This window comes from Tasmannia lanceolata, unplaced genomic scaffold (assembly GCF_043159265.1).
Source record: "Tasmannia lanceolata isolate RefF3 unplaced genomic scaffold, GAP_Taslan_0.1 ptg000016l, whole genome shotgun sequence".
In the NCBI taxonomy this organism is placed as follows: domain Eukaryota; kingdom Viridiplantae; phylum Streptophyta; class Magnoliopsida; order Canellales; family Winteraceae; genus Tasmannia; species Tasmannia lanceolata.
The window spans coordinates 8385250-8406049 of NW_027518693.1; the positions used below are offsets into that span (position 1 = coordinate 8385250).

The window sequence follows — 20800 nt, forward strand, 5'->3', positions numbered from 1 at the left end:
CATTAGGATCTCATTCAAACATAATTAAAATTAAACAGCATAAAAAATAAATTTAAAAAGTGGCACAATGAGTAACTTAAAAAGCACATAATTCATCACGAATGCGGTCCCGAACCGAACCCATGAAAGCATCATCATGTAAAAATGGGTTTTGGTGAGGGCAAACACGTAAAAACGCACAACCCAAAAACTCCATTCAAAATGGTGTTTTGCAAAAGGCCCTCCCCACCTCCGTTTGCAAAACGTCGTTTTGAGGGTTCAAAACGGTGTTTCAAACGGCGTTTCAAACGGTGGCTGCGCACCCAAACACTCCCAAACGGCCGTTTGGCCCCAAAACGGTGTTTCAAACGCCAAACGGTACGCCAAACATGCACTAAATGTGATAATTCATTGCTGAATTGCCATATGGCATCTACATTATATAGAAATTGAGGAATGTAAAATAGGAAACATAAATCAATAAAATAGGAAAAGGAAGTTAAGGAAACATACTAGAATATGGAAATAACATAAATAAGGACAAACATACTAAAAAAGGAAAAGCATATCTAACACAACAACAGAATTCCCTTTGGATTTCTAATAGATATTGATATTGATGTTTGATAACAGATTACAATAACTGAAAACTATGAAAGAGGCAGATTAACAAAAAGAAAAAGTAAATTCAATTGCTTAACCTTATTTCATCAGTAGTGAAGATGAAGCCACCAACCCTTGCAGAAAGCCACTCTTAAACCAATTCCATTTTGTCCGTCCAATCTCCACCAATGCTTCTGCAGATAGCCATTCAACTGGCAACTAGAAGAGAGCCATGCATACAAAGTTGCCCATCAGCCAAATTTTGCCGACTTCCATCTTCTTCTTGATCGCCCTTTGGCCATGGTATATGAACGAATCTAGTATTCCAGAAACTGTAAAAACACCTGAAATCCTCCTAAACTTTTTTAGAAACGGCTAGTGTACGTGTTTAGTACATAATGAAATTACATAAATTTGAATTGAAAGGGTTTGATGTGACCCAACTTTTCAAGAAATTACTAGTACAAGGCAGAAAGGAATCAGAACATTTAGATTGAAGCAAACAGAAAAAATAAGAAATGTGCCGAGATAAGTATGTCACAAATGTCATTCTCGGATATATTATTTTTTATTAATTTTTTCTGGTTTATATCGGGAAATAAACGGTAAAATTAAAATTATTTAAAAAATATTAAATTTAAGAAAAAAAATAAAAAATAAAAATATTGTAAAAAAATCGGGATAATATCACGATATTATCGGGATATTTTATGATAAAATGAAAATATCGCTGTGTTTTTTAAATCTCGGGATTAATTCGGGATTTTGTCGTTTTATCAAAATCTCGAGATAAAAACGCTATATTTTGAAAATATCTGCGATATTTGTGACATAGCGAGATAATACTTACCTCCAACTATAGCACACACATTTGTCAAGAAGTGTAAGAATGAAACATGTTCCTCCGTAAAAGTCACCTGTACACACATTCCTATAGGATGTAAGGAGTCCACTGAAGTCAACGAAAGATAATCAGGATCATTTGTTAAATATTTCATTTCCTGATATTGAGTTGTAACTTGTGACAATAATATGAAGCGCTTTATAATCACTTTATCAGTTCAGAAAGGTATGGATAGAATAACTGACAGAATAGGCAGAGCTAAAGAGTTGTGAATGACGCAAACCGTAAAACTTGGAGAGGGATGCATCTGGTTACATTACATTATTGAATAAACTTAGAATAATCATAAATAACAACAGTGATACAACTTTACAACTAATCATAAAGTGGCAATACAGTCATCAGTAACACCTGTAAACCATGATTTTTTTAAAATAGTGTGAAATGACACCTGTAAACCATGATTGTGATTACGATAACGAAAATATAGCCACAATGATGCAATTGTCTTTTCAAGAACTCTTTCTAGGTGCCGATTTCTGTTTTATGTAAATGCTGTGAACAATTCCTTCAGAAAGAAGAATAAACTATTGTCATTGACAGAAAACATATTTCATTGGGAAACACACAAGACCATCATCTGTCAAGTAGTAGAGTATGTAAATGCATGGTCATGGGAGTTTCTGTTTTTTTTTTATTATTATTATTATTTGAAACTACATGGGAGTTTCGGTTACCTATTAAACTTGACAGATTATTCAATAAATCTGTACACCATGCATGTTGGGAGGGGATAAAAAATTTGCTAACTACCACATCAACCACAGAAGAGAAAATGACAATGGCAGAAAGTAAATCCCAAAATATGTGCAAAGAAAGGAAAGGGTGCACGGCAAAGCTCAGGAGTTCAATAATGATGAGCTTCAAGCATGGTTTTAAATTTCGAACGAAATCCGAAATTTCAGGTTTTCGGTGGAGACAGAAAGCGAAATCCGTAATACACGGAACTTTACATTATTTCAATTGAAATTTCGTTTCCCTGAAATTTCGGTCTGAAATTTAAGGAATATCACCAAAAAATCTGGATTTTATTCAATATTTAATATTTTCCCGAAATTTTCTACGAGATAAAATATTACATTATTCAACTCTGTTAGATTTCATCTGAAATTTCGAAATTTCGGTTTCGGTGAGGACCGAAACGCATTCTGAAACCGAAATTTGAAACCATGGCTTCAAGTCATTGCATGCTCTACTCAAATGAATAATTGCATCCACAAGGACATCGATACATCTCATTTTCCATCTCCGACACACTTCTTTGTATAAAATGGAGGCTCTACTGAAAAAAATATGAAAAATACAGAAAAGAAGGAAGAAAAGCATAAACTAAAATGCCCCAAAAGGCCAAAACTACATGGGCATATAAAACTCAACAGAGACAAGTAAATAACATTGCATTCACCAACTGAAGAGCAGTACAAGCAGAAATTGATGACCAGGATTCAAACATTGTGGGTTAGAATGAGACTTCCGCACCTTAATTGGAGAAAGGTCGTAAAAAAAAAGACTCCGGGAAGAGACCGAAAATGACCAAGTTCAGCACCCCTAAAATGCTGTTACAGAGAACTGGACAATACAGCACTAATCCATATTAAGAGCTAATCATGAAATAATAGGGTACAGAATAGCAACATAGATGTGTTAGTTGTACCTGGTTTAACTGGATGGTGTGCCCACTTATGTCCTGTGTATACAGTAGGAACTACCTGGACGACAGCAAAACCAAATAAAAGCTGATTTCCATCTTTGATCCTTTGATTAGTGCATGGCTAAATAGATGGACTGAAAAGGGAAAATGACCCAACTTGCAAGGACTGTAAGAAAGTAAGATCATATTCTGAGCATTTTGGAATGATTATGTAAGAAAATGAAGAATTAGTAAATAAAATGCCTTGGATTCAAGGGGGTATAAAAATTAGAACAAAATGGAGACAGCATTGTGAAGACTAACCTTAATGAAGTATTGATACATTGCAGATGTTGTTCGTTGCACCCACTGCACCCTAAAAAAATTCAGCAATCAAATGCATAGAATATCAATTTGACCACAATTGATCAAGAAAGAGGATATTCAAATAATGATTTCAAATTTCAAATAATTGAATGGTTCACAAGGAAGAGAGACATTACCCATCAAGTGGATTGACAACACCTGGGAAATATTCTCCAAAAGCTAATCTATTAATTTTGTGGCTAATCTGGAATTATAAAGTGATTGATAAATGCTGTTAATAAGAAATAAGAGTAAATTGATGGGCAACAATGTAATGAAAATTTTCATCCTTGCTAAAGTGAAAATCTCAATGAAATTGTTAAGCCTTTTCTTTTACACAAGAAATTTTACATTTGAAGATCAAACTTACATTAAAACTATCCTTTTGAAATGCCAAGAAATCATGCACGTGAATATTTGACTGTTGGAAGCTTTTCCTGGGGGCAAAATGAAAATTTCCAGCCACTTTATTAACTTCTAAGAATCCATAGATGCTGCATGCTTCGCCTTCTTCATCTTTAATACTTTGGAGGAAGCCCTCTCTTTTGCACTAAAACATTACGTGTGAAGTTAGAATCACATCCACAATATTCTTACAAATTCATGATTATAGAAGAACATTATAGACGCACACCCATATTATGCTCAGAAATTTAAAATGCTACATCAACAAAATAAGACAATGCATACCACATTATTTCCCATGGTACCACACATTGAAGCCTAAGAGCTACTCCCATGGAATGAAATATATGTTTAGTTTAATACTTTCACAAGCTCCGTAGAATGATGTCAGAATCATGTCTACCATGTTATGCCTTTGTGGGTTCCACAAGGCCAAGTGTCGTTGACATTTCGTCCAGCTATTTACTGCATGGCCTACAGGCCATGGCATGTGCTTCAATGGTGTATGGTTGGCACGGAGGATCATAGTTCTCACATGACTTGCACAAAAACATATGAAGAATTATAAGGAACTGGAGGCAACCCTTCCATGTCAATCAAAGCTTTATTTATAATATACCAGTTACAATGCATGTAGAAGTTATTGGTTAACGGAGGGATTCAAATGGGAAGGACGGGGCCTTGTTCAACATGAGCCATCTCAACCCATCTTCAAAGATTGCACAAAGTTTGAATGCCCCAATGTCTCCCACCTGATGGGGAAAATGTCATGAAGATGAGATCCTCAAGATCGCATCACAATTGAAAATTTTCTAGTGGGATGAGGACGTTATAGAAAAGCTTGTTCAGAGTAAGAAAACAGCGAGTTGTCTGAGTCCAACTCTTCTGAGTACTTGGTTTTCACCCTTTTAACTTTTTGATTCATTTTTCTTTTTCATTGAACATCTTTCTCTTAAATCGATGCCCCAAGGTTCTTTGTTTGTTGAGATCTCTGATATGAAGGAGATAAAAGAAAGAAGAAAAACAAAGATTTTGAGAATTCGAAAAAACAAACCGGCCACTGTAAACAAAATCGATCCCATTTTTGCCAAGATCAGATGGTGATTTGAAATCTGTTGAGAATTCTAAGATTCACAAACAGAATTTCCAAATATTGCTGGAATTTTCTGTTGGAAGCAATATCTCTGTGAGGTTTGTCTGTTGGACTGGAGAGTAGATCTGAAATTGAAATTTGATGCAATCTCTATCATTGAAATCTGCAAGGTGTGAGAACTGAAATGCAACGCAACAGAGGAATAGAAAGAATTTTAGAAAGAACAAAGCTTCATGAAGAGAAAACTGAATCGGAATGAGAGAGAGGTAAGAAGAGATTTTGCCAAGGGCAAAGAGGAAAAAATGGTGAGAATGCCCTCAAAGGCTCTGCACTTCCTCTTCTATACGACAGAGGCTATGGAACTTGATGTTGACACAAAATCCACTGGCTTTGGGAGAATTTTGGCAACGAGTTAATGTATCTTGATCTTTAAGGTGCTGGAATAGATCTTGATCTTAAAGGTGCTGGATAGACCGATTCAACTTAGACTTGGTCCAATCCTTTGAAAACCTGTGACCTTCTGTGTAGAAGATTGCAGAGCCATACATGACGGAGTGGCCGATCTGATGATAATGGATGAGAAAGTGATCAGTGACGTGATGGTTGTGGAAGGAAATATTAAAAAAAAACTATTTAAAAAATATATCGTTCTTTGTCATTAAGTGTGTTAGTGGTATATTATATGAGCATGTGTCACATAATTATGTTTATATGAATTGCATGTTACATGTTGTGATTATGTTTATAGGTGTTCGATGTAGTTAAACTATTATGGGTGATTTTCTTGCCTGTGTGATGGTTTGTGAGTGGATTTGTATTGATTCTGGTATTTTTTTTGACGTTTCATTTTAAATGCCCATCATTTGTATATGTTTTCGTAAATTTTCGTGACTTTCAAAGGATTTCTATTAAAATTTCCATCCGAAACCTACATGTTTCTATTTTCATCGCAACCGAAAGGCAAACCAAAATCGAAACATGAAACCTTGTTCAAGAGGCCTATGCAGCTTGAAGCATCAAGAAATTTTGATATTGCCTAACACACACCAAAAACCTAGGGTAGCTTATCAGCCCAAAATGATCACTTTTCCACTAGGACGTGCACTATGTGAGACCCTCCATGAGTGGACATAAATATGGAAAGGTAAATACCCCTAAAAGAATTCTTTCCAACCCATCACCTCTTGATTTGAGGTTGAGGATTGGATCTTTTATACAGTACATGGATAAACTGGTCTTTTAATGAATTGGCTTGTCACTCAAAGAAATAAAGTCACTTTCCTCCATCTTTTTTTTTAACAGTTGCAGTTTCTCATTAAAACAACGAGAGATGGACAGACCGAGATGGTCTGACCATGCAGTACAAGAGAATTACTTTCCTCCATCTTCTTCCTCCACTTCCTGTGTATATGATTTTTTTTTTGTAGTGTTCCTTTGCCCAGGGTTCTTTCCAACATCTAGCGGAACAACTACTCCGCTTGCAATAAACACCAAACATATGCTGCCTCTGAAAGATCATATCGAGTCAAAATATGTTTAAAATTTAAATAACTTGTTGAAATACACAGACTTCTATTTTGCTGGCAGCAGATATGATGTCCAAGAAGAGACTCCATTTTCCCAGTCTACAGACATTCAGATCTCAACATGAAAACAATCCGAAACTAAAATTAATTTTGAAACAATTCACCATTCATGTAAAGATAAATTCCCTGCCTCAAATGAAAACCTTGACGTGGAACATATTTAGAAATCAAAACAAAGGCATACATGAAGTGCCTACAATAATGTGAAATCAGATTAGTGCAGTAAAAAGTCGCTAATCATCATATATTGGGTGATTTATGAACTAAATATAAAGCAAGAACAATGGGTTTCATCCAGAAAAAAACCTGGTCAATCAGATCAGGATTCAACATCCCCCAACCTTTCTTTCAATATGCTTCACGAACTTCTTCGCAAGAGTTACAAGAATCTTCATCAGACTGCAAAAGGAACTCAGAGATAATATTTAGCAATAAGTTATTGTTTTCCTCTTTAAGAGATGAAAGCTAAAAATCAGAGGTAGATTTTAAAGCCACAATCAGAATAAATAATATACGAAATAACAGGCAACTACTACCAAACTTAGAAGCGAGGAAGCCTTTTACATGCACAAGGTGTAAATCGTAGGCCAGCATCACAAAACATATGTAATTAAGGGTAGTAGGAGTTAAGGAGTATTTTGAGGTTGATATAAGAAACATCATTATCATTATTATTGGGAAATAAATTTTGTTTTAAGCACTTCTGCTGTATTTTGTTATGTTATACATGTCCATTTCGTCATAGTTGTCACCTTTTATGGCTTTGATCTGATTTGTTTTGGCATGGATTATCAATTTTCTCTAATGATCTTTCGAAGCCCCCTGCATCACAAGACATCCACCAAACCTGAGAAGCCAACCCTCCCCACCTAGGGTTCACCAAGCCATCTGCAACCCAATTCGCTTCCTTTGCACATGAGGGATTTACATACATTGAAGTCCAGCAGTGGTCACAAAAAAAAAGAATAGGATTACAAGGAGGAACATTCTACTAGACCATCTCATGACATTAAGAAGATCATTGTTCCTACCAAGAAAAAACAAAACTTGAAATGTGTCTAGCATAGACTCGCTTTTTTTAAATGGAAAAGAAATAATTAAAAGTAGAGCTCGGATGCGCCAAAATCGTCCTTCCAAATCACACGGATGTGACGAAACCCCGAGTCAACTGGCGCAAGACATCTTCACTGCTCATCTAGCATAGGAACATTACGACCATAACTCAGAAATACTTAATGAGCAAATGTGAGTGAGAATAGAAAAAATGAAGAGAGAACCTCAAAAAGATAGAGGGAGAGGTGCACAAAGATTGGGTCAATTGTTTTCTAAAAAAACCCCATAGTTTTGAGGACAGAGAAAATGCAATAGATTAATGATAGAAAATCTAAATTTTGCAACTGTGGGGTTTTCAAGCCAGGCCTTCCCAAAAGCAAGACTTCATTTGGTTTTCCTGAACAATTTCTCACTCGATGAGCCTTGAGAAAACTGTTTACCAATAATGGATTTGTAATAGTAGATAAGTTTTAAATAGTTAAACTGGCAATTCCATCCAAATACTGACCGAGAACAAACAAAAAATATGAACAAGCACGGCATGCACAGGATCAGAAACCGGAAGCCATGGAAAAGTCAAAGAACAACTTTAGAATTAAACATCATTTTTTTTTCACATCGTTTTTTTTCCCAGATACACCCCCTCAACTATGGCCAAATTCCACTTCTAACCTCGTGGTATCGAAGGTACCAAAGACACCCCCTCAACTTTCTGACATTTTTAAGTAGACCCCCTCCATTGACGGTCCGTTAGTTTAACCTGACGGAATGACTAAAACTAACCATCGTTAATATTTTGAGGACAGAAATACCCTCGTCACTGGTTTTAAGCCATTTGCAGAGGGATTAGGGTTATGCCATTTCCCACAGCCGCAGTCGCCATCTCCGGCCACCGCCGTCACCTCCACCACAGACAATATAACCCCACTCCATGGCTACATCAAACCCACATTTCAAGAGAAAAAAAACACTGATAAAAACAAAACAAAAAAGATCTAAAATATTAGGGTTTCTGTGCAAAGCATGATAATGATGTGAATGAAGACAAATAAAAGCCCTACATCGATGGTTTGTACTGATCAATAAACAAGGGTTTGAATCAAACCCTAATTTTCAGTTTTCAGGTAGAAAACCCTAATTTTTATTTGGGGAAGAGGAGGGCATTATAGTCATTTTCCTCCTCTCCGTCCACTCCGTCACGTTAAAAAAACCCACGGATAGTATAGGGGGTGTCTTTGGTAACTTCGAAACCACAGGGTTAGAAGTGGAATTTGGCCATAGTTGAGGGGGTGTACCTGTATTTTTCCCTTAAATTTATTAAAAAGAAAACCAGCTAGGGAAAGTTTTTAGAAACAGCCAATGTATCAGGATCAGAACCTAATTTTAGCAAGCTTGTCAGCCATGGCGTATACCAATCGGCAAACGAGAGAGAACATACTATCCAATGAATTGCTGAGACCACGAATACGAGAAGTCATGTCTGCAAATATCCATGGACCTGTGGACTCATTAGAAGCCCAGGAAATGGCACTAGGCGAATCACTGTTCGCCCAAATCAGATTACCATGAATATTTTCAAAGAACACCAGACCTTCAAGGAGGGTCTTTGATCACCTCCCTCCTGTCATTTCTGATCACTCCACTTATCTTTCCATACCTGGGTTTCCTTTAGAGCTGGTGTCAAAATCAAATTTAATAGAGTTAAGCAGTGGCAGAGGCCATCCGGAGATGGCTTGCATGGACATTAACCATGATGTTTTTAGTATAGAATATAGATACTACCAAAGAAAAGTTGTACAGAGCTAAGTCAAGCTTACTATAGAGAGGAACCTACTTACTAGTCGCTTTCGTAGTTTAATATTTTGGTCGAAATCAGAAATTTCGACCAAAATATTTCGGTTTCAGTCCAAACCCAAACCGAAAGTACATTGAATCGGATTTTTACATGATTGCCCCGAAATTTCGTTTTTCACTGTTATTTACAAAATTTTTGCCTAAACATTAAAGATTTCCACTGAAATTTTATGCATTTTGGTGGAAATTTTTGTCAAATTTTTAAATGATTTCGGCCGAATTTTTACATGGTTTCAGTGGTGACCGAAACCGACATTTAAAAACTTGGTTGCTTTTTACTACATTAACACAGGTTATCAAGCAGCACAGCAAAAAACTTACCGTTTCCGCGCCATAGCAAGAACCACAGTACATCTCATTGTGTTCAAGCCTTCCACCATGTCTCTGTAAAGGTTTTTCAATCTGTGCAAAACAAAAAGATGATGAATTAGCAAATGCAATAAAACAAGACAACAACAAGTATAGTTTTGCATTTAATACAGAATCTCATAAACAAGGTATTTTAGCATACATCAACTACAGTCTACAGCAGAATGTAAGACATGATAAATCAAGCTAGAAATAATTCTGTTAACTTAAAAATAATAACTGAAAAAAGGTTTGCTCTCTCCATTGAACGTCAAATTTTTTTCCTAGTACTCCATATATTAATATTATTGAAGGAGAGGAGCAGAGAGGATGAGAGAAGAGAGAAGAGTGAGCTAGGGATCTCTCCCCCCTCACTTACATATTTATACAAAAGAGACGACTAAAAAGACTAAAGTGCCCTTAGGCACACATATACACCTACTAACACCTCCCCTCAAGCTGGAATGTATATATCAAACATTCCTAGCTTGTTACAAATGTCACTCAACTTAGCTTTGCTTAATGGCTTGGTCAACATATCAGCCAATTGATCCACTGATCTAATAAACATTGTGCATATCTCGCTCTTCTGGATTCTCTAACGGATGAAGTGGCAGTCTACCTCAATGTGCTTAGTCCTCTCATGGAAGATAGGATTTGTAGCAATATGGATTACAGCCTTATTGTCACAATACAACTTAGAAGGAGAGGAAGGGGGGAAGGGGAGTTTTGGCTGACGCCAGAGGTGGCGGGGATGCAGGGCAGGGTCGGCGGGAGTTGGGAGTGCAGGGCAGGGGTAGCAGGAGTCGATAGGTCGTCGGACAGGGGTTTGGGCAGCGAGGAAGAGAGGGAGAGAAAAAAAAAGGAAGAGAAGAGAGAGAGAGAGAGAGAGAGAGAGAGAGAGAGAGAGAGAGAGAGAGAAGGGGGGGGTTCCAATGAGGGTCCCTAGGGTGCCACAACCCTAGGGCTCTGATACCATGTTGAAGGAGAGGAGAGGAGAGGATGAGAGAAGGGAAAAGCGATTGAGAGAGAGAGAGAGGAGAGTGATTTAGGGATCTCTCTCCCTCACTTATGTATCTATATAAAAGAGAAGAGTACAAGGACTAAAGTGCCCTTAGGCACACATATACACCTGCTAACAAATATTATCATATCTGAGAAAAGGTCAGGAATTTCTTAGTATTGTATAACCAATAACTAGAGAAAGAGGTCAACTACTAAGTTGGGCAAGAGCTCCCAACTGAAACTGGCCTCTCATTAGCTAAATCAGTACCAAACAATTGTCAACCACGAAAACTTGACATACAAAAATGATTAAAAACAATAAATTTAGTGGGGATTGGATTTGATTCAAATAAGATCTCTGTCCAAATAAGGGCATGAAATGCAAGATAAAATATTCTCCTCAGAGACAAACCGTAGAACGATAGACAGACATGTCAAGATTTCCTGAAGAGCATGGTTACCAAGTTCGTATCTAACGTTTGGAAATTTGAGAAAAGTTTAGAAAAAATAGATTTAAATATATTACATATATTAATAAGATTTTCCGGTAATATAACAAACTAAAGGGAAATATTGCATGGTGGTTAAGTTCATATTTTCACTTTATAAAGGTTGTGGGTTCAATTCACATTAAATTGGTTTTTCATAGTTAGAATCTTTTTGCGAGGTACTCGAAAAATGTGAGAATGTATTGTGAATTATTTGATAAACTCACAAATTATTCATAAAATTCAGGTTTTATTCAATAACTTGCAATTTTTCATAAAAAGCAGTTCTCATAAAAAATTCACGAATAGTTAAAAATGGCTGGACTTGGTAAACATGAAGAATCGGGTGCCTTCACCTTTCAAATCATTTTATTAAATTACATTAACTATGTTTTTGAAATTTGCAAGAGCTGAAAATTCAGTTTATGTTTTATTATTTAATCACATGATGCTAATATGTTGGAGATATATATAATATACAGAAGTGTCCTTCAGCATCCACAATTGCTTAAGTTTCCCCAAGAAGCAATTAAGTAAAGTTTTTTACCATTTTGACTATCATCATTAATAAATTGTCCGTTCCCAAATTACTATCAAAATAGTTTTCTGAATACTTCTGATTTAATTTGCATGAACCAAAACTAGTTTTCAAAATTAACCTTTACCTACAGTAGATCTTCTGGCATTGAGATTCTAAACAGAGAAGTCTTCATTCACTGCGTGCCAGTCTTCATTCACTAGTTTGCAACTCAGATTGAAGAGAAAAAGACCGAATTAGGTTATATCAAGAGGCAGCTATCCATGCCTGTGAACTCCTATGTTTGTGAACACAGCTGAATGACCTTAACATGGTGGCTCCAAAGATCGTGAAGCATTGCTATGAACTCAGAAAACACTCTGAATCACCCCATGTTGCAATAGAAGAGTCAATGAGTCCTTTTTAAAAGGAAAAATAGGCAAGTATAGTTAAAAATAGCAGGGAATGAGTTGAGGATTGCTTATGCGAGTCCTAAGTGGACGGACAACCAAGCCAAGCAGGGGCACACTTTCACCCACCCCCTCCATCTCAATCCAAAACCCATAACACCCATCATATAGCCCAACACCGGCCAATCTATCTGTCATAAGCTTTCTCCATATAATCTCTTCTACTATATAGTGTGTATATATATATAGGGGACATTGTTCTTGAGCTTGAGCTCGTATAAGCTTATATGAGCTCGAGTTCCCAAACACATGGGTCCCACATTTTTTGTGGCGATCCTAACCATTCATTTGCAAGGCCCCATCATAGATAGGGTGTGTACCAAAAATCAGGTCCATTGGATCATCCTAACCCCTCCAAAAGTGGAGGACAAAAATGGGCAGATTTGTCCACATACAGTGTCTGTCCATTTTTCCCTCCACTTTTGGGTGGGTTAGGATGATCCTATGGACCTGATTTTTGGTACACACCCTATCAATGTAAAGGCCTTCCAAATGAATGCTTTGGATCACCATGTGTTTGCGGCACTCGAGCTCATATAAGCTATATGAGCTCGAGCTCACAAACAGTTTTCCCCATATATATATATATATATATATATATATATATATATATATATATATATATATATATATATATATATGAGAAAACGGTTGCTACACACTACTGTAGGTAAGTTATCTACACACTACCTTAAAATACAGTGGGGGCCCACATTGTTTTGGTGATCCAAACCATTCATTTGGTGGGCCTTCACATAGATAGGGTGTGCCCAAAAAATCAGCTTCATAGGATCATCCTAACCCTTCGAACCGTGGAGGCAAAAAATGGACAGATTTGTGAAAGTTTATACACGTCCATTTTACCTCCACAAATCGTAGGGTTGGGATGATCCTATGGAGCTGATTTTTTGTGGACACCCTATCTATGTGAGGGCTAATCAAATGAATGGTTTGAATCACCAAAACAATATGCAGTCCACTGTATTTTCAGGTAGTGTGTAGAAACCGTTCTCTCTCTCTCTCTCTCTCTCTCTCTCTCTCTCTCTCTCTCTCTCTCTCTCTCTCTATATATATATATATATATATATATATATATATATATATATATATATATATATATATACTATAGGAGAAGAGAAAAGGAAAGGATCTTTTTAATTATTTGAAAATTCTATGAGAATTACATATCACTTTTTTTGACTTTTTTTAACAAGGGCACCCATTCAACCCACATATTTTCAACCCTACCCCCTCCTTTATACTTTTTAAAAAAGGCACCCATTAAAGCCCCATAATTTCAATCTTACCCCCCTCCTATATGCTTTTTTAATAAAAAATCTATAGGGTGATCTTAACCATCCAATTTAATAGGAACAACATATTATGGAAACCTCTATAGATTGGAGGGCTAGGATCAGCCTATGGAAATGATTTTTGAGGCACAACCTATTTATGTTGTGTTCCATCACATGGACGGTTTGGATCAACCTATGATGTGGTCCGTACAGTTCTTTGTCAACCCGTGCATCGCACGGGGGGTTTTTTACTAGTGTGTGTGTGTGTGTGTGTCATTTTCTTTAATAAAAATTACCGAATCCATGAATCCTACTTTTTGAGGTTTACCAAATCCGACACCTCGAATCCGTGTCGGATCCCGACACCTGAATCCGAATCCATGCAACATAGGATCTTATAAACGTTCCCTATCAAAATAATGGGCATGATATCACGAAGGGACACAACCCCATCCTTCTAGGAAATAAGAGTTACAAAGGATGCCCCGATACCTCTATCCAAAGGGTTCCTAGCATTGAACTCGAGGAGAGCCGTCATCAAATCCACAAAAAAGACCCCCCAATACTCCTTAAGAAAGTCATGCAGAACCCATCAGGCTTGGGGAGCCTATCTCTACTCGTGGAGACTAACGCCCTCTACGCCTTTCAACCCAATTGCACTCCATGTTTCTGTAGAGTCAAATTAAAGCCCATTCAGCCTAGAATGATAATCGTTATCCATCGAGTACAAGTCTTTGGAAACGTTTCAAGTCTCACAATCGAGCCTGAGATAACTTTGGTGTCCTCACAATCGAGCCTGAGATAACTTTGGTGTCCTCACATCAAACTCTCTCTACGAAGGTTTTAAACTTCCCTGAAGTTTCCCCGAAATGACCGAAATGTTTCTGTTTCCATCCCCACCGAAACGAAGTCTCAATGAATTCCTTCCACGTCATTATTTCTGTCAAAAATCCACAAAATTTCAACCGAAATTCAACAAATTCATTTGAAATGGTCAAAATGACAAAAAAAATGGAAAGATGTTATGATTTGCATTTCATTTCAGTTCATTTCAATAATATAGATAACAATATTTGGTAGGCAACATTATTGAACTGCACAACAAATAACCGTATCTTATGCATGGGATGTCAGATTGGCATGGGACCAATGCATGGCACTAGGTGTTCGATGTGATTAAGCCATTATTGATGGCTTGCTTGCTTATATGATGGTTTCTAAGTATGTATTTGTGCTTATTCTAGCATTTCCCAAAGTTTTATCTTAAAATTTTATCATTTGCACATGTTTCCATACGTTTATGTGATTTTACAAGATTTCTACCGAAAATTTCATCTTGGAAATTACTGTTTGTCCTCCTTATTTTCTTGAGGATGGTCCTCCATCAATGTCTTCTTAATAACTACTATTATTGCTCAAAAAAATACAGCAACAAAGATGGATGCAAAAATTAGGACAAAAGAAACAGAAGCACTTGGATACTAACCATGTTCAGAAATTTTCGACAGTATGAACTAGGAAAGCAACAAGAGGTAGCGACCTACTAACCTTAGGAGAACCGATTCCATCTGGCCTAGCCTCAATTTCATTGCCATGGGCATCTATTCTTTTCTTGATTATATCATGCCTCTGTGTAAGGTGAAAATTAGTATATAAAGCAATCACCAACAGAAAACTGCAGCACAGTTGAAGCAGATCAATTTGGAAAAGAGTGTAGGCCATAAGCAAATAATTAAGAAGGGAATGGATTAAGAATCTCAGCCATTGTAAGGACAAAACATAAAATTACAAGATGCCACTCTCTTTGTGATACGTACTACATCTAGATGTTGCTCTCCGCTGATATCCATAGCATCAAGACTGACTATGGAACATGGAAGGGCGGGAAAGGTGACATCGAACTGCAGTTCAAAGATAAAGGACACAAATCAATTCGTTACTACCATTAAAAAATAGCGAAACTCAGAGTTTATCAACTATCAAATTACATCTACCAAAGCTACAAAGGAGGCAAATGTTTGAAAATTAGCATGGGTTAATACCCCAAATAGCCTAATAAACATTCAACAAGGGCTCATGAAAAGTAGTGATTCTTGACACCCACCTAGGACGATAAGGCATCGTCCATCAGTAATCATTCAGTAGAAATGGAGAAAATCAGGATATGAAAGTTAATCAAATTTCAAAATCAGGATTCTATAGAAACTATTTTAAAAAGATATTTAGAAAGCTTCCAGTAGAATCTTAAAAACTCCTAATCATACAGAATACTTAGTTGTAACGAATCAGAATGTCTAATTATCTATAACCCTCAAAACAGCATTGAAGAAACCAGAATACATAATGGAGTTCTTAAAAGGTGAATATCTACACTAAGATGTAATAATACATTGATACGAAGAGTTTCTCCTATTGAAGTATCTACAATGAGCTTCGTTTCTGTAATTGCGTGAAGATATAGTCCTGCATAGAATGAAAAAAAAAAGTCAATAGATGAAACAAATGGAAATTAAAGAAGTGAATCCAAAGTAAGTGCATTCACTAATGGGATGTGGAAAAAAAATCTATTAGACAAATAAACTAGAATTATAAAGTGAACGCAAAGACTTCAAACAAACTTAAGATCTTTCAAAAATATCTACAAAAAATATTGGGTTTGAATAGAAGAGGACAACAACTCCACCAATAAAGATACATTTAGACAAGTAGATCCTGCTACAAGAGAGTTCCTATTGGTGCAACACTGGACTTGCAGATACCAGTTCCTTGTCAACCGATTTTTAGAAATTTGCTTGGAAGACACGTTCACAATGACAACATGGCCATTTGGACAAGATCCTCTACCTTCTTTCTTGTTTTTGTTTACTATATGCACAATTTATATAGCTTTAATATCTTTAGTCTTTACACATTACACATGTATGACTTTATTTAGTACTTGATAATCCAAATATAGACATGTTAGCATGTGAAGATTTTTGGGTTCAACATGTCTATCAACTAGAGTCTGTATCTGGCACCCAAGGTTTTAAATTTCAGTTTCGGTTTTGATTTTGGTCACTATGGAAATGGAGATGTTTCATTTTCTGTTAGAAATTTCAGTAGAAATCCTGTAAAATAATGGAAATGTATGGACACTCTGCAAATGATAGAATTTTAAGATGAAACTTCAGGAAATGATAGAATAAGCATAAATACACACATAAAAGCCATTAAATTAGCAATACAATCATCCATAATGGTTTAACTATACCAAAAATCTAGTGACATGTGTTGTTGTACATATCTAATGATTCATTACATACCACATCTCAAATGCAATTTATATAAATATTTATAAATAATGCATAAACCAGTTTACATGTAATTCATATAAATACAATTAGGTAATACATGCCACTAGGACAAGGCAGACATAGGAAAGGACTTGGGGCATACTTGAGAGTTGGCATTTAGCATGAGATGATCGTTTTGCAATCGTGGGCTTTCTTAGCCTGTTTTACCTTCTTGTTTTTCTGCATTCCCGGATTCTTGTATTGCTTTATGTTACTAATATATTATCTGTTCTAGGAAAAAAAAAAACTACCCCGGAGAAAACCAAACCAAGATGGGTCTCTCTATAAATTTCAGCCTGGACTTGCTGAAATTTGCAGGGTCCAATTCATTAACCATGGTGGTTGATTAGTACATAAGCTCAAACCATTTTTCCAACCCAAAATTCAAGAACGCTAGACATAGCAACGTACATAAGCTCAAGCAATCTTTGAAACATCGAGGTATGCACCAATAACACGATTAGCAATAGTACTACTAATTATCTAGTCTGTCCCAATTAAGAAGATGGTAATTGTTAATAGAACCCTGCAATCTCATTAATAAATTTCTTCTAATAATGACCCATGTTTACCCAATACGGAATCGGAGATATGGGTCATATAGATTTCCTCCAAAAACGTCAACTTCCGATCCGGATATTTTTTTTAAAAAAAACATTATTGAAAGTGCCACGGACAGAAAACATAACCTAAATCGGCTAAAAAACGAAGACCCAGATCATGAATCGCATCAATCTCTGCAACAAGAAAAAAAGAATGGGGAAGGAATAGGAGTTACTGAGCTCGGAGATGAAGAGTAAGAGCATGAAGATTGAAGAAGCAACGGTGATGACACCTCTGATTTTTGGATAGGCATCCAGGTTTGAAAACACTGTCCGTGACACCTCTGATTTGGGTTATTGATTACAGATTAACAACGCGTTAATCTGAGTTAATTTGATGCTTAGAGGGGCAATGGGGTGCATTTTGGAAAGAGTTGGGCGCTCTTCTCTCTTTTCGTCTTGGTCTCTAACGTTGTGTGTACGAGACACTTTTGTACGGTGATCAAGACAGCTGATCTAGTGGGGGCCATAGACAGAACATAAAAACAGAGGGAGGTGATATACTTTCTCCCATTTTTTTACTTGGGACAGCCCCATCTGGTGTATTTAATTTAGGGGTGCAAATTTTGGCACGGGTTGGGTTGGCATTTCCTTGAGTTGGGTTGGGTTAGGTTGGGAAAAGCCAACCAGATTTATTTCTGGGTTGGATTAGGGTTGAGGCCTTGCCAACCCGACCTCCGTCCTCTAGTTTTATAATGATTTTCTTCGGATTATTGTATTTTTTTGTTTGGCCCTGGGTAAATCCGAACCCAACCCGATTTTGGGTTAGATGGGTTGGGTTAGGGTTGATCATCCTCAACCCAAGCCTCGGGTTGGGTTGGGTTAGGGTTGAGGGAATGCTATCTTGGATTGGGTTAGGGCTGGCCTCAACCCGATTCGACCTGATTGCACCCCTATTATTTATGACTACTCTTTTACACTAGAGGGGACTGTCACAGGTAAAAAAGGGGAGTGAATATTGCATTTCCCACAAACAAAACAGTAAATGGAGGTGGGTCAAATTGATCCTAACCCTTCAAATGATGTGAATGTTGCTCCTTGAATGCGGATCATTACTGATTTTTGTGTTCAATAGAAGCCGTCTAGTTGTAAGCCATCAATTTGATAGTTAAGATTATCAAATTCTCGTGAAATTTTGACCTGTTTGTTTTGGATTTTGAGAATTGATTTTGAGTCCAAAACTTGATAATGGACTCAAATTTACGTCTAGGCCCTGTTCGTATTGGATATTTAGTCCAAAGCTGTTTATTTGATTAAATTTATGAATGAAATTAGTTCTGTGATTAACAATAGTTTCATTTATTTTGTTTATATCTCTGGAAGTGCCAACAGATCGGTTGGCTAAATTTGGGGCATAGAGGGACTCGGTTTACTTCGAGTCCTCTCTCCCTATTGATGTGAATCTGTAATCAATTATGCCCTGAATATAGTATCTTTCTTCCAAAAAAGCTGTTTATTACAATCAAAATTTGCATTTAATTTTGAGTCAAATAATAAGTTTTAGAGCCTTAATTTTGAGTACAATATTCAGTTTTGAGACAAAAATCGAAAATAAAGAGGGCCTCAGACTATGTATACAATGGAGACTACAACGTATGAGTTGAAGTACGAGCATTGTTAGATTGTCAATATTTTGGATTTTGAGAACCGATTGTGAGTCCAACCATCCATTAGTGGGGATTTGAATAGATGGGAGGATTTTGAAAGACAGGCCAATGACAATGCAAAGTGCCCAACTCATGAATGGCCCAGATCAGTAATGGGATGCATATATCTGAGACTTTGGCTGGGCCAACCCAAAAGTTGTGAGCCACCTTGAGCTGTTGTTCAGGCTAAATTTAAGCTTACTCAAATTGGGCTCAAGCCTATTACTCAAGCACATCCTAAAAATCGAATGAAATTCTTAGTATTTTTTTATGATGATTAGAGAAGCCTGGTCGGCTCATATAAAGGGTTATATATTTTAAATTTAATATCTTCATATTTACATATACATAGTAATGATAATATTTATACCATATATAAAGGAAAATGATATCACCGATGATCGCACTCCTCACTTTATTATAAAGATTTCATGTAATCTTGCCGTAAGAGTGTGGCCTTTTGCATGAAAGTGTTTTTTGTTGAGAGAGGAGATATTGCCATAAGACATGTGTCCTTTCCCTTCCAAGGGTCTCTCAGAACGACCAAAAGGAGATCCAGTCATAAGCCACCGAACCATATAATGCCGTGACAAGTGTAAAAAAAATGGGTCACCGCCTTGGAAGGTAGGCCTTTTCCAACTGCCCTCTTTCTCTAAGCCACAAGAATAGGCAACCATATGAAGTTGGAATACATGTCACCGAAAGCATGCTTCTTTTCCATGGAGTAGTGATGTGGATTGAAAAGGAGGGTCATGTGATAGTTAGATATCTCTCCAACCTTTTTCTGTTCAAAGGGTTAGCAAAAAGATTCATGATAATGGTATAGAAAAGAAAAGATTCATGATGAGATTACATGGGAGAGAAGGTTATTATCAGGATTTTAACTTGGAGTTGTCTTTTTTTAGGATCATCATCTATCATATGACAAGGATGGATAACAAATTGTAAATGTATCATTCTAAGGTTAAATAATGGATTAATAAAGGTGAGTGCCCCACAAGGATAGCTACCTAGACACCTAGTTGTAAATGTGTCATTCCTAGGTCAAATTATGAATTACTAGGGTGAATACCCCACATGGATAACTAGTTGTAAATGTATCATTCTATAGTCAATATTACAATTATTGACTCAATCGCAACTCCCTCGGATAAAATATAATAACAATAAAGCAACGATTAGATGATGACGACAGTAGTGACGCTAATATTAAGAACATGTACGTAAGTGTAGAAGAATGGTCTGGATTTTATAAATATGCTGTTTGTTATGCTTATGTAAATTTTATTCCATGTATATTTTCTATAATTACAATGGGACTGACCGACTGAGCCCTAGTAACTTAACGTGGGGCACTGAATCCCCATCCCCCCTCACCAAGAACAAAATATGGGTATTTTGTAATATGAAAATTAAAATCATATAATTAATTTTCGGTTTAAAAAAAATCGTTGGCTATGTAAGTGACATATCCGCCCCCTTTTTTTCCCCAGACCACGCCCTCTAGTGTATTTATGACTACATTTTTTTTCACTAAAAAGGGCGTGGCCTGGGGATGAATTTTTTTTTTTTGTTTTTTGTTTTTGAGAGGTGAAATATTGGCAGAAAGGAGAATTGAAGC

The 20800-nt window shown here is 36.6% G+C and overlaps 1 protein-coding gene and 1 non-coding gene across 13 annotated transcripts; both read right to left on the reverse strand.

The window, feature by feature from the left end:
* Positions 1 to 549: 549 nt before the first annotated feature.
* LOC143848111 (uncharacterized) lies at positions 550 to 17976 on the reverse strand. Of its 12 annotated transcripts, XM_077356934.1 has the most exons (11): positions 17710 to 17965; positions 15986 to 16059; positions 15414 to 15497; positions 15145 to 15225; positions 9795 to 9875; positions 6873 to 6965; positions 3853 to 4032; positions 3620 to 3687; positions 3441 to 3485; positions 3141 to 3195; positions 3039 to 3055 (listed from the first exon to the last, which is right to left on the reverse strand). In XM_077356934.1, exons 1-6 carry the CDS (start codon positions 17735 to 17737, stop codon positions 6915 to 6917), a joined length of 399 nt encoding a protein of 132 aa, XP_077213049.1. In that variant the 5' UTR covers positions 17738 to 17965; the 3' UTR covers positions 3039 to 3055; positions 3141 to 3195; positions 3441 to 3485; positions 3620 to 3687; positions 3853 to 4032; positions 6873 to 6914. The 12 variants fall into 12 exon arrangements, with proteins under 12 accessions (XP_077213043.1, XP_077213039.1, XP_077213048.1 ...); XM_077356935.1 differs by lacking the exon at positions 3039 to 3055 and having other exon boundaries at positions 3171 to 3303; positions 3441 to 3492; positions 3620 to 3714; positions 6908 to 6965; positions 17710 to 17974; XM_077356926.1 differs by lacking the exons at positions 9795 to 9875; positions 15145 to 15225; positions 15414 to 15497; positions 15986 to 16059; positions 17710 to 17965 and adding exons at positions 861 to 926; positions 1433 to 1499; positions 7319 to 9280 and having other exon boundaries at positions 2966 to 3055; positions 3441 to 3492; positions 6908 to 6965.
* LOC143849227 (small nucleolar RNA snoR114) lies at positions 7673 to 7759 on the reverse strand. The gene has a single exon (XR_013235600.1). It is a non-coding gene; the product is annotated as a small nucleolar RNA snoR114 (small nucleolar RNA).
* Positions 17977 to 20800: the final 2824 nt, after the last annotated feature.

Excerpts from the sequence above, each read along its gene's own strand:
- LOC143848111 (XM_077356928.1), bottom strand. The coding sequence starts at position 7,500 with ATGTATGTAAATCCCTCATGTGCAAAGGAAGCGAATTGGGTTGCAGAT. Across the intron at positions 4,033-6,907 it reads TGAAGCATATTGAAAGAAAG|TGCAAAAGAGAGGGCTTCCT; the intron begins GTTGGGGGATGT and ends GTAATGTTTTAG. Across the intron at positions 3,688-3,852 it reads TTCAAAAGGATAGTTTTAAT|ATTAGCCACAAAATTAATAG; the intron begins GTAAGTTTGATC and ends TTATAATTCCAG.